At 41.4% G+C, this 15457-nt stretch overlaps 1 protein-coding gene across 2 annotated transcripts in view; it reads right to left on the reverse strand.

Annotated features, from left to right (window-relative positions):
- Window positions 1-15457, reverse strand: part of itgb6 (integrin, beta 6) — a 67097-nt gene that overhangs the window by 36978 nt on the left and 14662 nt on the right. For both annotated transcript variants that reach the window (XM_063052316.1, XM_063052315.1), the window contains exons 7-8: window positions 11618-11713; window positions 5962-6051 (exon numbers count right to left, since the gene is read on the reverse strand). In XM_063052316.1, coding sequence (XP_062908386.1) covers window positions 5962-6051; window positions 11618-11713 — 186 coding nt within the window. The remainder of the gene's footprint in view (window positions 1-5961; window positions 6052-11617; window positions 11714-15457) is intronic.

A 15457-nucleotide genomic window follows, 5' to 3' on the forward strand; every position in this document is an offset into this window, starting at 1 on the left:
GAGAAAAACATTTAATATCGTAAGTGCTTAATGTTTTGTGTGTTCTGCAGTCGAGGAAGATGCAATAATGGAATTCTACAGGTAGCTAGATTAGTAAATGAAAGGAAAGAATTTTCAGACCAAGTTGAGTATTTAATATTTAAGTAATATGTGAGTAATCTTGTATACATATTGGTTGATTAATCATTCTTGTTTGTTGAAATGCTTAATTACGAGTTATATGTATAAATACAGAAATTGCATATGTCATCACAGTACCACATGGTATGAGCGTGCCTTGTTTACAGTAAACACAAAGTTGGACCCGCATTTTCAGATTCCCTTATCTTCCTTTGAAGCAATTTAATGTTTTGAAGTTACAAAACATAACAGTAGTTTGGGATAATGCCAGAGGATGAATTTCTCTTGCACAGATCTAGAATAGAATCAACAGACTGAATGGTCTCCTTTCATTCTGTGACAATCCTCCACGACCAAGATCAACACGTTGACACTACGTGGAGGCTTGTGTGCTTCAAGGACTCTATCAGGTGATGCCAACACAGGGCCGCCCATGTTGCAAGGTCTCTGCTTGAAGACTGATCCAACCCCAGTCCCCAAATGGACAGACTCATGTCCCCCCCTTCCCGGGCTATGCCATTCGAAGCAACAACAAACTTTGTGACAATTTCGTGATAAATTTGCCGCTTATTTTTCAATCTCCAAGGAGTAACTAACTGAAGTATATATTACTCCCTTTTGTACATTACAGTAAGTTCTAGGCATTTCTAAAAATGAATTCTTAACATGGCAAAGCTGAACCAGAAATCCACATTCACGTTAAACAGCAAGTATAATACGCATCAGAGCGCAGCACACAATCCCAAGGGCAGAAGATCGGCTCAATGCTCTGTCACATGAAGCACATCGTCTTTCTGTTACGAACCAGCAGCAATAGACCACAGACTCAGCTTTTAATATTAAACGTATATATTTTCTTTTTTTTTTGGTGTGTGCCTGCGTGCGTGCATCTGTGTGTGCATGCCTGCGCGTCAGTGCATGTCCATCTGCATGCATGCGTCCGTGTGTGCGTCCATGATGATGTCTTTTTCATGGCTTTTACAAGGCGCAGAGCGAGAGAGAGACTGTGTGGCGCGCCACTCCTCACGCAGACATTTTCTGCAGTATTTTTCCCCTTTATTTTACGAGGTCCAGTTGCGATCTCGACACTCAAACCGGCACGGATGGAAAGCGTACTCGGGAGCGGACCTGGCTGGTTTTGAACCCGGGAACCTCCGCTCCCGGGTCCGGCGCCGATGTCATTGAACCACCAGCCGGTCCAAACGAATATATTTTCAATACCACCCCAGAAATACAGACATTTGAACAGATTAAACAGATTATTTCCCTAAACAAAGAAAACAGAAACAGTTTACTGCCTCTTAGCTCACAAATTGTGGAGGTTTAGAAACAGTTCTTCCCATGTCTTAGGTTGGCAACCCAGAAGGTTCTGGAAACTACGGCAGCAGGTACTGGTGTCTGTGAGGAAGGGTTCTAAAATCCATGTTAAATTGACAAAGAGGTCGATCGCGGGAAAATTCCAGGGACAAGTGATCATCACGTTCACACTGGGACAACACAGGGAAAGCAAGGCAACAGTCACAGAAGGTTCCAGACGTCGAGTAGGCGTCACTTAAAAACTGGAGTCTATGCGGGAGTAACAAAGTAAAGTCTGAGTTCCAAAATCCACGTAAAGATATCCCAAGGTGACAGTCACAGAATATTCTTTAACAGTTGTGGTCGCCACATAACACACCCAAATCTATTCTTGGATTAACAAAAAGTGGTCGGTACAGAATTCTCCAGAAATCCATGTATATATCATACAAAGTGACAGTCACATATCCAATATGCACTATGTGCCGTTAATTTTCATAGTCCTCTGGACACGGAGAAATATTAGGATCGCCCACTGCTGTAGTTGACTCCTTGACTAACTCCATCCAGCTCACTCTCCTGCTGGCAGCTCACAGTCCGTGCTTTTGCATAGCCACTGAAATTTCCAGAATACTCCCGAATTGAATCGCAGAACCTTTCCCCCATTTGTTATATGACATCATCCCCCACGCACTTAAATGACGCTTACGTTTAATGAAAGCAATGGTAACATGTAAGATCCCCATTACCATCATCAGGCTGGAGGTACCAGCCTGTAGACATACACTTGACACTGTAGAAACAGCTTCTTCCCCTCCACCATCAGATTTCTGAACAGAAAATGAACCAATGGACACAACTTCAATTTTTTGGCAAACAAGAGAAAACCTGCAGATGCTGGAAATCCGAGCAACACAAACAAAATGCCGGAGGAGCTCAAGGAGGTCAGGCAACATCTATGGAAAATTATCCTTCTGAAGGGTTTCGGCCTGAAACGTCAACTGAAATATTTTTCCATAGATGCTGCCTGGCCTGCTGAGTTCCCCCAGCATTCTGTGTGTGTTGCTCAATGTTTGGTCCCAATTTTTTGCATTACGGTATATTTCCTTCTGTAAGGTATAGTAATTGCTAAATGTACCACACCATACTACTGCTGCAAAGCAACAAATCTGTCGACATATGTCAGTGACAATTAACCTAGTCCCTCCCCACTGACCAGAAACTGATGAAGACTAGTCAGACATATTACAGAAGTATTCAGAGACTGGGAATTCTGTGGTGACTAACTGACCTCCAGGCTGTTGAAAGCCACATCATCAGGTAAAGAATGTGTGAATATTCCCCATTTGTCTCGACAAGTGCAGATGCAACACTACGAGGACACCTGATGCCATCACAGGTCAAAGTCAAACCTATGCCTCATCTCTCATCCCTACCTTGGGCTAAACGGCGTAATTCTGCTCCGATGCCTTATGATCTTATACTGGGTATACTTACAGTGGAGGTTGATAGGCTCTTGATCAGTCAATGTGTGAAAGGTTATGGGGAGAAGGCAGGAGAATGGGGTTCAGAGGAAATGAATCAGCCAGCAGACACAATGGGCTGGTTGGCCAAATTCTGCTCCTGTGTCTTATAGTCTTATGGCCTTAGAATCCAGTCCCTTTTGGCACAGTAGGGCTATAACATGTATCTGCAAAATGCACTGCTGAAGCACGTTACAGCTTCTTCTACAACATGGTAAACAGAAAAATAGAGGGCTGTGTGGGAGGGAAGGGTTAGATTGATCTCAAAGATTGGCATATTGTTGGCTGAAGGGGCTGTACTGTGCTGTAATATTCTACATTTTGTGTCTTAAATTTGTGAACACTAGCATTAAGGACAAGGGCAGTAAGAAAAGTGTCATCCACAAATTTTAAAAAAACTTCCTGAGCTTATACATGAATCTCTGAAAGTTAACATACAGATATGATAAACAATTAGGAAAGCAAATATATTGTTGACCTTTGCATTTGAGTAGAAGAGTAAAGATGTCCCGTTGAGGACTCTTATAAGAGAGCATCTGGAACATCAAGGGACATGTTTGGTCTACCAGCCTAAGGAAGGATATAGTTGTGATACAGGAGTACAACCAATGCTTAACAGATTAATTCCCAAGAGAACAAACTGAGGTGTGCTCATAGAAATGTATAAAATTCTTTTAAAAATTGACAAGGCAAATGCAAACTGTTTTGCTATTATAGATGGAAACTAGGGGGACTGATATTAAACATGTACATCCAGCAGGTACTAAACAAACAGCTAGATAAAATGCAACACACATCAAAGTTGCTAGTGAACGCAGCAGGCCAGGAAGCATCTCTAGGAAGAGGTACAGTCAACGTTTCGGGCCGAGACCCTTCGTCAGGACTGACTGAAGGAAGAGCTAGTAAGAGATATGAAAGTGGGAGGGGGAGGGGGAGATGCAAAATGATAGGAGAAGACAGGAGGGGGAGGGATGGAGCCAAGAGCTGGACAGTTGATTGGCAAAAGGGATATGAGAGGATCATGGGACAGGAGGCCCAGGGAGAAGGAAAAGGGGGAGGGGGGGAAAAACCCAGAGGATGGGCAAGGGGTAAACACGAGGAATTCTGTAGATGCTGGAAATTCAAGCAACACACATCAAAGTTGCTGGTGAATGCAGCAGGCCAGGCAGCATCTCTAGGAAGAGGTACAGTCGACGTTTCTTGAATTTGTTGCTTGAATTTCCAGCATCTGCAGATTTGATGTGTGTTGCTTGAATTTCCAGCATATGCAGAATTCCTCGTGTTTAAGCTAGATAAAATGGCAGGAGAATACTATGCTTATTCACCCATTTTAAATAATCACACACCCTGTAACCACCTGAGGACTTGGTGTCTCAAATTATAAATATTAAGGTCCAATAATAACCAAATAAGGTCGATGTGGACTTCAGAAAGGGTAAGATGAGGGAACACACATCATAGAGATCCTCAAAGAGGGATCAGAAATGGAAAGCATGAGCAATCTCAACAACAAATCCTGGGTGTCAATATCTTTGAGGATCTAATCTGGACGCAACATTTCAATGCAACTATGAAGAAGGCACGACTTCCTATTTCATTGGCAAGTTGAGGAGATTTGACCTGTCACCTAAAACACTTGCAAACTTCTACAACACACATCAAAGTTGCTGGTGAACGCAGCAGGTCAGGCAGCATCTCTAGGAAGAGGTGAAGTCGACGTTTCAGGCCGAGACCCTTCGTCAGGACTAACTGACGGAAGAGCTAGTAAGAGATTTGAAAGTGGGAGGGGGAGGGGGAGATGCAAAATGATAGGAGAAGACAGGAGGGGGAGGGATGGAGCCAAGAGCTGGACAGGTGATTGGCAAAAGAGATATGAGAGGATCATGGGATCATGGGACAGGAGGCCCAGGGAGAAAGAAAAAGGGGAGGGGGGGAACCCAGAGGATGGGGAAGGGGTGTAGTCAGAGGGACAGAGGGAGAAAAAGGAGAGTGAGAGAAAGAATGTGTGTATAAAAATAAATAACGGATGGGGTACAAGGGGGAGGAGGGGCATTAGCGGAAGTTAGAGAAGTCAATGTTCACGCCATCAGGTTGGAGGCTACCCAGACGGAATATAAGGTGTTGTTCCTCGAACCTGAGCTTCATCTTTACAGTAGAGGAGGCTGTGGATAGACATGTCAGAATGGGAATGGGATGTGGAATTAAAATGTGTGGCCACTGGGATGTACCGTGGAGAGCATTCTAACTGGCTACATCACCGTCCGATATGGGGGTGGTGGGGGTGGGCTACTGCATAGGAGCTAAGTAAACTGCAGAGATTTGTAAACTTACTCAGCTCCATCATATCCTCTATAGTATCCGAAACATCTTAAAGAGCCATGCCTCAAAAAGACAGCATCCATCATTAAGGACCCCCATCATCCAGAACGTATAATGTATTGCGTTGTACTGTCGCCACAAAGTTAACAAATTTTGCGACATATGCCAATGATTTTAAACCTGATTTTGAAAATTAAACCAATGATGACCAATGCCAGAGCTGCAAACAAAAGCTAACAGCAAGGGAAAGTTCAGATAACAATTGTAACATTTAATTGTGAGCAAGTAATGGATACACAAAAAAAACCTTGCACCTCCTCTCCCTCTTGTCCCTGTGATAAGCAAATCATTTCAATCTCAGGCTCCTCTTATCTATGCTTCTGATGATTATTTTACGATAGGGATCATTTCCCTGCTTGATCTGTAGTAGTTCCCCGTTGATCAAAATTTTTCACCTTCCAGTTGATTAGCTCTTCACTCCCACCATGTTATAAAAATCTAAACATCATCCATCTGCTGCCATGGACATTGGGCATACTTCCCAGAGGACGTAGTCAATAGTCATACCTGTATTCCAAGGCTGATGTCAGATTTAACATCAAACCTCAATATCTATGAAGAATTTCATTAAGAAATAAATGCTTTCACTGAACACTATGGACATTTGGCTTGTATGGGAATTGCTGAAAATACAAGCACTTACCTTATATGCTTTAATTATCAACTGAAGGATATTTCTAGAATCACTTGCGAGAGTCTCCACTGTTGCACCCGGTATAAGTTTGGCATAATTCTATGAGGAAATAATGAGAATGTGTGTTTATTTTTTAAATAGTAGTGTGCATTGGTAAGATACATTGTTGAATAATAAGACTTTATTTTCAAAAATAGCTAGAAACCTTCAAAAAAAAGTAATCATTATGACAAAATTTCAGACACCATTGGGGAAAGAATAATTCTTTTCTCTGTGAGATTGATGAGTTCTTTGATATTTCCTTTGGTTTGAAATGTGTTACTATCTTGCAGGTGTTTTCCATCTGTTCATACTAATTAGGATTTAATGTTGTGATTAAACTTATGTATTGTTGCATCATTTCCCAAACTGTATTTATGCAATTGGAGAAGCATAATCCTGTCAGCCTTAAAATGGTTAGTAGCTTATCATTGCTTTGAAAATCACCAGGAAGAAGCAGTTAATGCTTGCTTCTTGGTGTTGCTATCAGGAAGAAGGTATAGGAGCTTCAGGACTCACACCACCAGCTTCATGGACAGTTATTACTCCTCAACCATCAGGGTCTTGAACCAGAAGGGATAACTTCACTCAGCTGCAATTGCCCCATCATTGAAATGTTCCCACAAACTATGGACTCACTTTCAAGGACTCTTCATCTCACGTTCTCTATATTTGTTGTTATTTCATTCTTTTAGTATTTGCCAGTTTGGAGTCTTCTACACTCTGGTTGAACACCCTAGTTAGGCAGTCTTTATTGATTCTGTTATGGTTATTATTCTATAGATTTATTGAGTATGTGTGACGACAGTCCCTGACGAAAATGGTTTGGACCCAAATGCTGGAGTGTCCAAGGCTGGGATTGAGACATGGCTTCAAACCGGATCAAGAAACTGAGCATAAATCAAACACTAGACGAAATCACGAGTAGGGTTACAATTGAGCACCAAACCTCAGTTCGGGTGCTCCTTAAATGCTCAGCCCTTGGCACCCAAAACATGATTGCCTATCAGCAGGACTGTCCTGAATCTTTAAAAGGGGCACGCCAGCTATCCATACTCCAGGGAGTTAGAGCACCTAAACCTCGGAAGCTGTCGCAGATGGGTGTGTGTCGCGGCAGTATGCTCACAAGAAAATAATGTTGGGGCTGTATATGGTGACATATATGTCGTTGAAAATAAACTTTGAATTTTAACCTTCCACTATTAATTCAAGGTCAGGTGCAGTGCAATGTTAGCCAAACAACACTTAAATTAAATCAGCACACAATGAACTGGTAAGTGTGAAAAGCTAACTATCAAGACTGCATAATAAATCTACAGTAAAACATTGCTTAAAAACTCCCTATCTTTCCTCTGATTGTTAAGGAGACAAAATACAGTACTGTGCAGGTCTTCAGCACATATATATAGCTACGGTGCCCAAGAATTTTGCACAGTACTGCATTTACCAACGTGGCGCAGAGACAGAGTTTGCTAAGGATGTTGGGAATGGTGAGGGTTGTGTGCTGTGGGAGGGGTGTGGGACAGGTGGCACTGAAGGAATGCCAGGGGCAGGGGAGTGGCATGGGTATAGACACGCCCATCCCTGAGACACCAAGCCAGGTTATCCGGTTCCAAACACTGGTTCATTGATCATTACAGAACGTCTCTCTCGCGCTGCCCGCTCCCACTCCCTCCTTTTCGCAACCATGATTCCCCTCTCCCTGCCCCCTTCCCATGCTCAGTCCACAATTGAGACCCATATCAGAATCACATTTATCATCACTCACATATGTCATGAATTTTTTTTTGCGGCAGCAGTACAGTGCAATAAATAAAATTACTACAGTACTGTGCAAAAAGTCTTAGGCACCCTAGATATATATATGTTCCCAAGACTTTTGTACAGTACAGTATATAATGGGAACACATTTACAAAGTTAAACTACATATTGATTCTCCATTGAAAACGATGGATTTACAGCATGGAGAAATTACTCTAATTTGAACAATTCTGAGAATATAACTCTTAACATATCTGTGTGCATTATTATGTGGCTGATGTTTACAGCACAATTGTGGGGAAATGATTGGTTAGTTTTATATAAGCAATGTGAATAGCGAAGCATTATAAAGCACTGAAATGGGACGTGTCATATGAAAGATATAAATACCAACTGCAGCAATGGCTCAGACTGTCGTGATGGTCTGTACAAAACTATTGATTAGATTCGAGCCACATTTCCATACATTCCAGACTACCACGACTACATGCTGGAATGCAGAGGTCAGAGGTCAGATGCAGGCACATCTGATCTCTCACTCTGCTTCTGGCCTCACCAGTACCCAGTGTATTCGCATAACACAGTGACATGAGGAGCCAGGTACACTTCATATTTAGCCTAAGCTTTATGTCAACAAATAGCGCAGTCCTGTACACTTCAATGGGTCACTAAACTTCCGTAAAAAAAGCAAGTGAAGGTAAGTATGTGACTTTTATCAAATTTTATTTTAATTAATTCAACAAATTTGTGCCTGTTAAATGTGTTTTCAAGTTTTATGCAACGCCCACAGAATGCGGGAGGAACTCAGCACGCCAGACAGCATCCACGGAAAAGAGTGAACAGTCAATGTCTCTGGTCGAGACTCTTCATCAGCACTGAAGTGTCCACATGGAGGGTCTCGGCACGAAACTTCGAGTGTTTATTCCTTTCCATGGATGCTGCCTGGCCTGCTGAGTTCCTCTGCATTTTGTAATACTTTGGATTTCCGGCATCTGCAGATTTTCTCGTGTTTGTTTCAAGTTTTGTAATGTTTTTAATAAATAACTTAAAAAGATTTAAATTTTTACTGTCTCCAAATAGCTTTGGCCATCAGAGACACGTGAAAACCCTGAAAAAGCTTTCTGACAGCTTGAGCAGTCTGAAGGTCACATGAAATACGCAATCATGGTGACAATTTGTCACAGCTTTCTGAGAACAAAGAGTGAACTCGTGTGCAAATCCTCCGTCCAAAAGGGATTTTTCCCAGAGAGAAGGAGTCATTCACAAAGATGTGTTCCTCAGATTTCAACAATAAACAACACATTTTTATATCAGCTTTTGTTTCATCTAAATAATTCATCTCGTTTTACCTTCACATTTTTAGTCTCAAAAACACAGCTATTTGTTTTTGAAGAATTAAAAACTAAATTTGATTCTAATTAAAATGCCTCACCAATATTGTGCAATAAATCAAAGGCATACATAACTCTAGTGAGCAATAACACCTTATACCAGGGATTCTAGCCCCTTTTATGCCATGGACCCTTACCATCAACGGCGGAGTCCGTGGACCTCAGGTTAGGAACCAACCCCTGCCTAATGAAGAATAACATTTCACATTTGAATATTTCTGGTCTTATGAGTCAAATGTACCGTCTAATGCAGAAACACTCCTTAGGACTGGTTGCTACTAGATTAACTGATTCCAGTGGAGCATAAAACAAAGAATATTCTTATAGCTGGACGACCTTAAGAAATTGTTTTATGGAACATGCAGAAGTCATGTTCACGATTTTATTAACATTGCTTTAGGAACATGAAGTCATAACAAGGAAACACAATGGATGTTGAAAATATAGATCAGTTGCTTTACAGAAAGATGCTCCATCCATTAAATTTTCACAGCATCCAAGCAACTCAGCCTGTTTGGGTACAGATTGTGGAAAATGTACCTTAACATTTATAAAGTCTATGTTACAAATTTATTTTTCTAAATTAATTAGTGAGATTGAAATGCCCCACCATAAACCGTGATGAAATGCCCAGCCACATATTTTTTTTGTAATATGGAATGATGTGGGAACATACAAGTCTTTCAATTTCCTCAAGATAAAATTTATGCTAATTATATAAAAAGTATTGGTGAACTCAAAGGGGACTACAATCCACACCTTGGCATCAATGGGCAGGGGGCTGCAATAGAGAGAAGCATAGAAATGCAATTTTTATAAGAAATGTCACTGTAGGCTCTGAGAATACTTCTGTGATGTGTAGAGAAGAGGAATAAAGTGCTTGCAGGAGTAGGAGTGTTAGGCAGACATTGGGAAAAGGAAGTAGCTCCATCTTGGACAGCAACAGACAAGCGATTCCTATAAAAAATTCACAGGCTTGGAGTAGATGCACAGCTCTTCCCACACCTAACAAAGAGGCTGGTTTCTTAAAGAACCTTTTGACAGAGTAAAATTCAGACAACAAAGTACACTAAATGCTCAGCTTTCATGAGGCATTCCAGCAGCTGTGAATGGTGAGAAAAGAAGTCAAAAGCTAGTCAATTTCCTCCCAAGGAGCAAGTAAATGAAAAGCAAGCTGTGTTGAATTTGACAAGTTGAAACTTGCAAGTCATTCATTAAGGGCAGACATTTTCAGATGGAAAATTCGAGGTGCTCAGCAGAGATTTTAATTTCAGTCAAAAGCTTGTAAATGCTACTGCTTTGACCTGTGTTTGAAAGGCAACCTCTGGCTTGTTGTCAAGAAGAAAACATTTGTTATGTGATAAACTAAATAAAGCCCTTTACTATCACAGAGACTCATTCAGTAAATGCTCTCTAACTGGCAGAGAGCAGTATGGTATGTCCATGCTTAAAGTGCGATGAATCAGTCTAGTGAGCTACCACAACAAATAGCTGCAAGGGAATAGATGAAGTTGCAATAATAGGCTTCATTATTTCATGTCTATAATGCTGAAAACTCAGCACTTTACATTCACAGACACAAAATACTCAGACAGATTAAGAATGGCATGCTCTTGACCCAACCAGGAAGGAACCATTTCTGAATATAGCAGCAATCACGGAACTTGCACTCAACGTCAGTAAGACCAAAGAACTAATTGTAGACTTCAGAAAGGGTTAGACAAGGGAACACATACCAATCCTCATAGAGGGATCAGAAGAGGAAAGAATGAGCGATTTCAAGTTCATGGGTGTCAATATCTCTGAGGACCTAACCTGGACCCCAACACATCGATGCCACTATAAAGATGAAAAGACAGCCACTTTTTTGCATTAGGAGTTTGAGGAGATTTGGTATATCACCAAAAACACTCGAAAACTTCAACAGATATACCACGGGGAGCATTCTATCTGCATCGCCGTCTGGTATTGGGGGAAGGGGGGCTACTGCACAGGATCAAAGTAAGATGTAGAGAATTGTAATCTTAGTAAACTCCATCGTGGGCACCAGCCCCTGTTGTATCCAAGTCTTCTTCAAGGAGCGATGTGTCAAAAAGGCAGCGTCCATCAGTACGGATCCCACCAACCGGGGCATGCCCTCTTCTCATTGCGAAGGAGGTACAGAAGCCTGAAGGCACACACTCAATGATTCAGAAACAGCTTCTACCCCTCCGCCATCTGATTTCTGAATGGATATTGAACCCATGAACACTAACTCATAACTTTTTTAAAAATTTCTTTTGTTTGCACTACTCATTTAATTTAACTATTTAATATATATATTCATATTGTAATTCAGTGTTTTTCTCTATTATTATGTATTGCATAGTACTGCTACCACAAAGTTAACAAATTTCACAACATACGCCAGTGATATTAAACCTGATTCTGATGGTGTTGAATTTGTTTCAGATACAATGGAGAAGAGAATTACCTTGTATATACTCAACTGCTCATGCGTCACAGCAAATATTAACAGGATATCATTTTCGACGAGCTTTTCTATCAGCTGTCCAAGTGTTGGATATTCCTACAAAGAATAAGAAAGGCAGAATGAAATTATTTTATGGTTCACTTGAGTAATATATTGGTACATCAAGTAATCAATGTGGGAAGACATGCTGTTCCATTCACTTGTTCTGCATAGTTGTACAGGTTGATGGAGACATACCACACTGAAAAAAAATGCTGGGAAGATTCAGGGGGTCAAATCGATTGAGTAATTCCAGCATACGCATTTGTTTTGCTTTTAAGTGACACTTTGAAACATTGGAGAAAAAGTGAAAATTAAATTCATAAAATGCCAGAAAATTAGAAAAATATAAATGGAGGTTTCTCTCTAGCACATTTATCTTTGTCCCTGAAATAGCTACAATTCTCTCTTCAAGCAATATATCAGCATTCCCCAAATAAAGTCTAGTATTTCCCAAGAAAGTAGTTAACTTTCAACCTACCAAATTCTACCCCGTATAACATGCAAGTGTAACTTCTGGATCTCCATAATTTATAGAGTAGAAATAATGCACAAGGAGTTAATTACTTTCCTTTCCTTTATTAAACTACACTGACATCACTCTCTTCAAAGTCCTATCAGAATAACTAATAAATTTTAAGCAACACACACAAAATGCTAGAGGAACTCAGCAAGTCAGGCAGCATCTATGGAAATGAATCAATAGTCAATGTTTCAGGCCGAGACTATTCTTCAGAGTTGAGAAGGAAAGGGGGAAGATGCCAGAATAAAAAGGTGGGGGGAGGAGAAGGAAGCTAGCTGGAAAATGATAGGTGAAGCCAGGTGGATGGGAAAGGTTGAGAAGAAGGAATCTGATAGGAGAGGAGAGTGGACCATAGGGGAAAGAAAAGGAGGTGGCAACCCAGGGGAAGTAATAGGCGGGGAGAAGAGGTAAAAGGTTAGAGTTGGAAATAGAGAAGGCTGGGGGGCTGGGGGGGAATTTGTTTACTGGAAGGAGAAATCGATATTCATGCCATCAGGTTAGAGGCTACCCAGATAGAATATAAGGTATTGTTCCTCCAAACTGAGAGTGGTCTGGTCTTGGCACAAGTTGGGGCTATGGACTGACACGTAGGAATGGGAAACAGATTCGGAATTAAAACACTTGGCAACCGGGAAGTCCTGCTTGAGGCCGATGGTGCAGCAGTGCTCGATGAAGCAGTCCCCCCAGTTTATGACCGGTCTCACCAATGTAGGGGAGGCCACATCAGGAGCACCAGACACAATTTTAATTTTAAACTGGGAACTAATTTTCTGACCTTCGTTTAAATGCACAAGAGCACTTCCAAACGGCCCGATGATTCTACCATGATCCCTCTGCATTGTCACAACTACAAAATACACTTATGCTTTTTCCAAGAATAGTGCCAACATCCACACAGATGAGTTCATTGTGTCCAAACAAAGAGAAATGACAAAGTGTATGACAAATAGTAAGACATGAAGTAGTTCTGCTATGCTAACTCCTCTTTTGAGGCAATCTTTCCTTCACAAACCTGTTTGATAATATGTTTCTTCACAAAAAACTCTTCTATGAAAGAGCAATTCCTTGAAATTATTTTACTCAGTCTGCTCTCTTAACATTATATTAATTTAGTAAACATAAAAGGGATGTAAATATTTGGGGATGGACTGGTATGGGAAGGAGAAGTTCCACTTCAGTGGCCTCTGGCACGAATACTGAACCTTGTATGATGTGGGTGATCATGGTCCCGTCACCATGATTGTTCTTGCCAAATTTTTCCAGAGAACTGGTTTGCCATTGCCTTCTTCTGAACAGTGTCTTTACAACAGGTGACTCCAGCCATTATCAATATTCTTCAGAGATCGTCTGCCTGGCGTCAGTGGTTGCATAACCAGGACTTGTGATCTGCACCAGCTGCTCATACGACCATCCACCATCTGCTTCCATGGCTTCACGTGACCCTGATCAATGGACTAAGCAAGTGCTACACCTTGCCCAAGGGTGACCTGCTGGCTGGTGGAAAGGAGTGCCTTACACCTCCTTCAGTAGGGACGTGTCTGCCACCCAGACACTAGTACTAGGAGAGGTATAAACCATACATTAGGCTAGTCTCAAACTGAACCAGCTGTGATCAACAGTAAAGCAGGAAAGATAAATTGGAAGGATTAAAGGATCTTAGACTTGAAATCACAGAACTCTGAGCTGAAAAGGTGATATAAATAAGAGCCCAAAAATACATGAAAAAGAAGAGAATGAAGTTGGAAATTGTGCTTTTTGAGCTAGAGGTAAAAGAAAAAATTAACTCCTTAATTCCATATTTACAGTATTGTGCATGAGTCTTAGGTGTGTATATATATATAGCGCTATAGTGCCTAAGACTTTTGCACGGCACTGTATTTGTCAACATGGAGCAGGGAGCAGGTTTATAAATCTGGCAGAAGCAAAGGATGTCGGGACTGGCGAGGGTGGTGCACTGTGGAAGGGGTACGGGACAGCTGACAGAGAATGGGTTGGGGATGGTGCAGGTACAGACACACCTATCCCCAAAACACCAGGCAAGGTCATTTGATTACAAACAATTGGTTTATTGATCATTATAGAACGTCTTTCTGGTACTACTAGTTCCCTTCCCTCTCCCTCCCTGTTTTCCCAACCATGATTCCCTTCCCACTCCCAGTCCCCAGTAGAGACCGATATCAGATTTAGGTTTATCATCACTCACGTATGTCATGAATGTTTTTGTTTTGCAGCAGTACAGTGCAATACATAAAATTACTGCAGCACTGTGCAAACGTCTTAGGCGCATACTGTATATATGTAGCTTAGATGCCCAAGATATTTGCACAGTACTGTGTTTATCATAAGATGTGGCCATCGTTGGCTATGCTGTGATTTATTGTTCATTCCTAAGTGACCATAATCTGCGGAGTCAACTAAGGATCACGTCCAGAACAGGCCAGGCAAGAATGGCAGATGGAGGTGAACAAATACAACTGTTTTCCACTCTGGTAGCTTTGGATGTTTTCAAGGTTACTGAAACTGGCTGAGTTCCTGATGTATTTAATTACCTGAATTTAAATTCTCTCACTGCACTGGTGGGAATGGAATTTGCAACACAGAATCAGAATTCCAGAATTCTGACTGCTGGCCCTGGGACTTCCCCACTGTGCTATCCTACCCCCTCGAAGTAATTATCCAGAAACGTTAAAAAGTAAATCATTGATGGAAAAAAAAACAGGTTTAGAAGTGTGCCCAACATACAAGGAAGAATATGAAAGGACTGCAGATACCACTTCAACTTGGGTGAAATGTCACTTTAGTTACTGCTCAGTCACGGCCACAAGGCTTGGAATTAATTATAGCAAGCTGTAAGGTGGACAGGGAAGATTTATTTTTATTTAGAGATACAGCAGGGTATCAAACCCATGCTGCCCAAATAACCTATGAACCCATATTTCTCTGGAGTGTGGGAGAAAAGTGGATCACCCAGAGGAAACACATGCAGTCACACGGAGAATGAACAAATCCCTTACCGATTGTGGTGGAGCCTGGGTCACCGGCACTGTAATAACATCAGGTTACCATCCCACCTCACTTTAAGGATGATTACACTACAGTGGTAAGAGCGGATATAATGCAAATAAGAAATGGAAATGTGAGAATCATGTTTTAGTGGTAAGTTTAAGATCGGAGGCACTCAAGGAATCAGAAATGGGAGACACAGAGGAGCCAGGGAGTCCCACTTCTGAAGAGTGCAGAGGTTATGAGATGAAATCGAGCATGATATGAGAACAGGG

This window comes from Mobula hypostoma, chromosome 6 (assembly GCF_963921235.1).
Source record: "Mobula hypostoma chromosome 6, sMobHyp1.1, whole genome shotgun sequence".
In the NCBI taxonomy this organism is placed as follows: Eukaryota; Metazoa; Chordata; class Chondrichthyes; order Myliobatiformes; family Myliobatidae; genus Mobula; species Mobula hypostoma.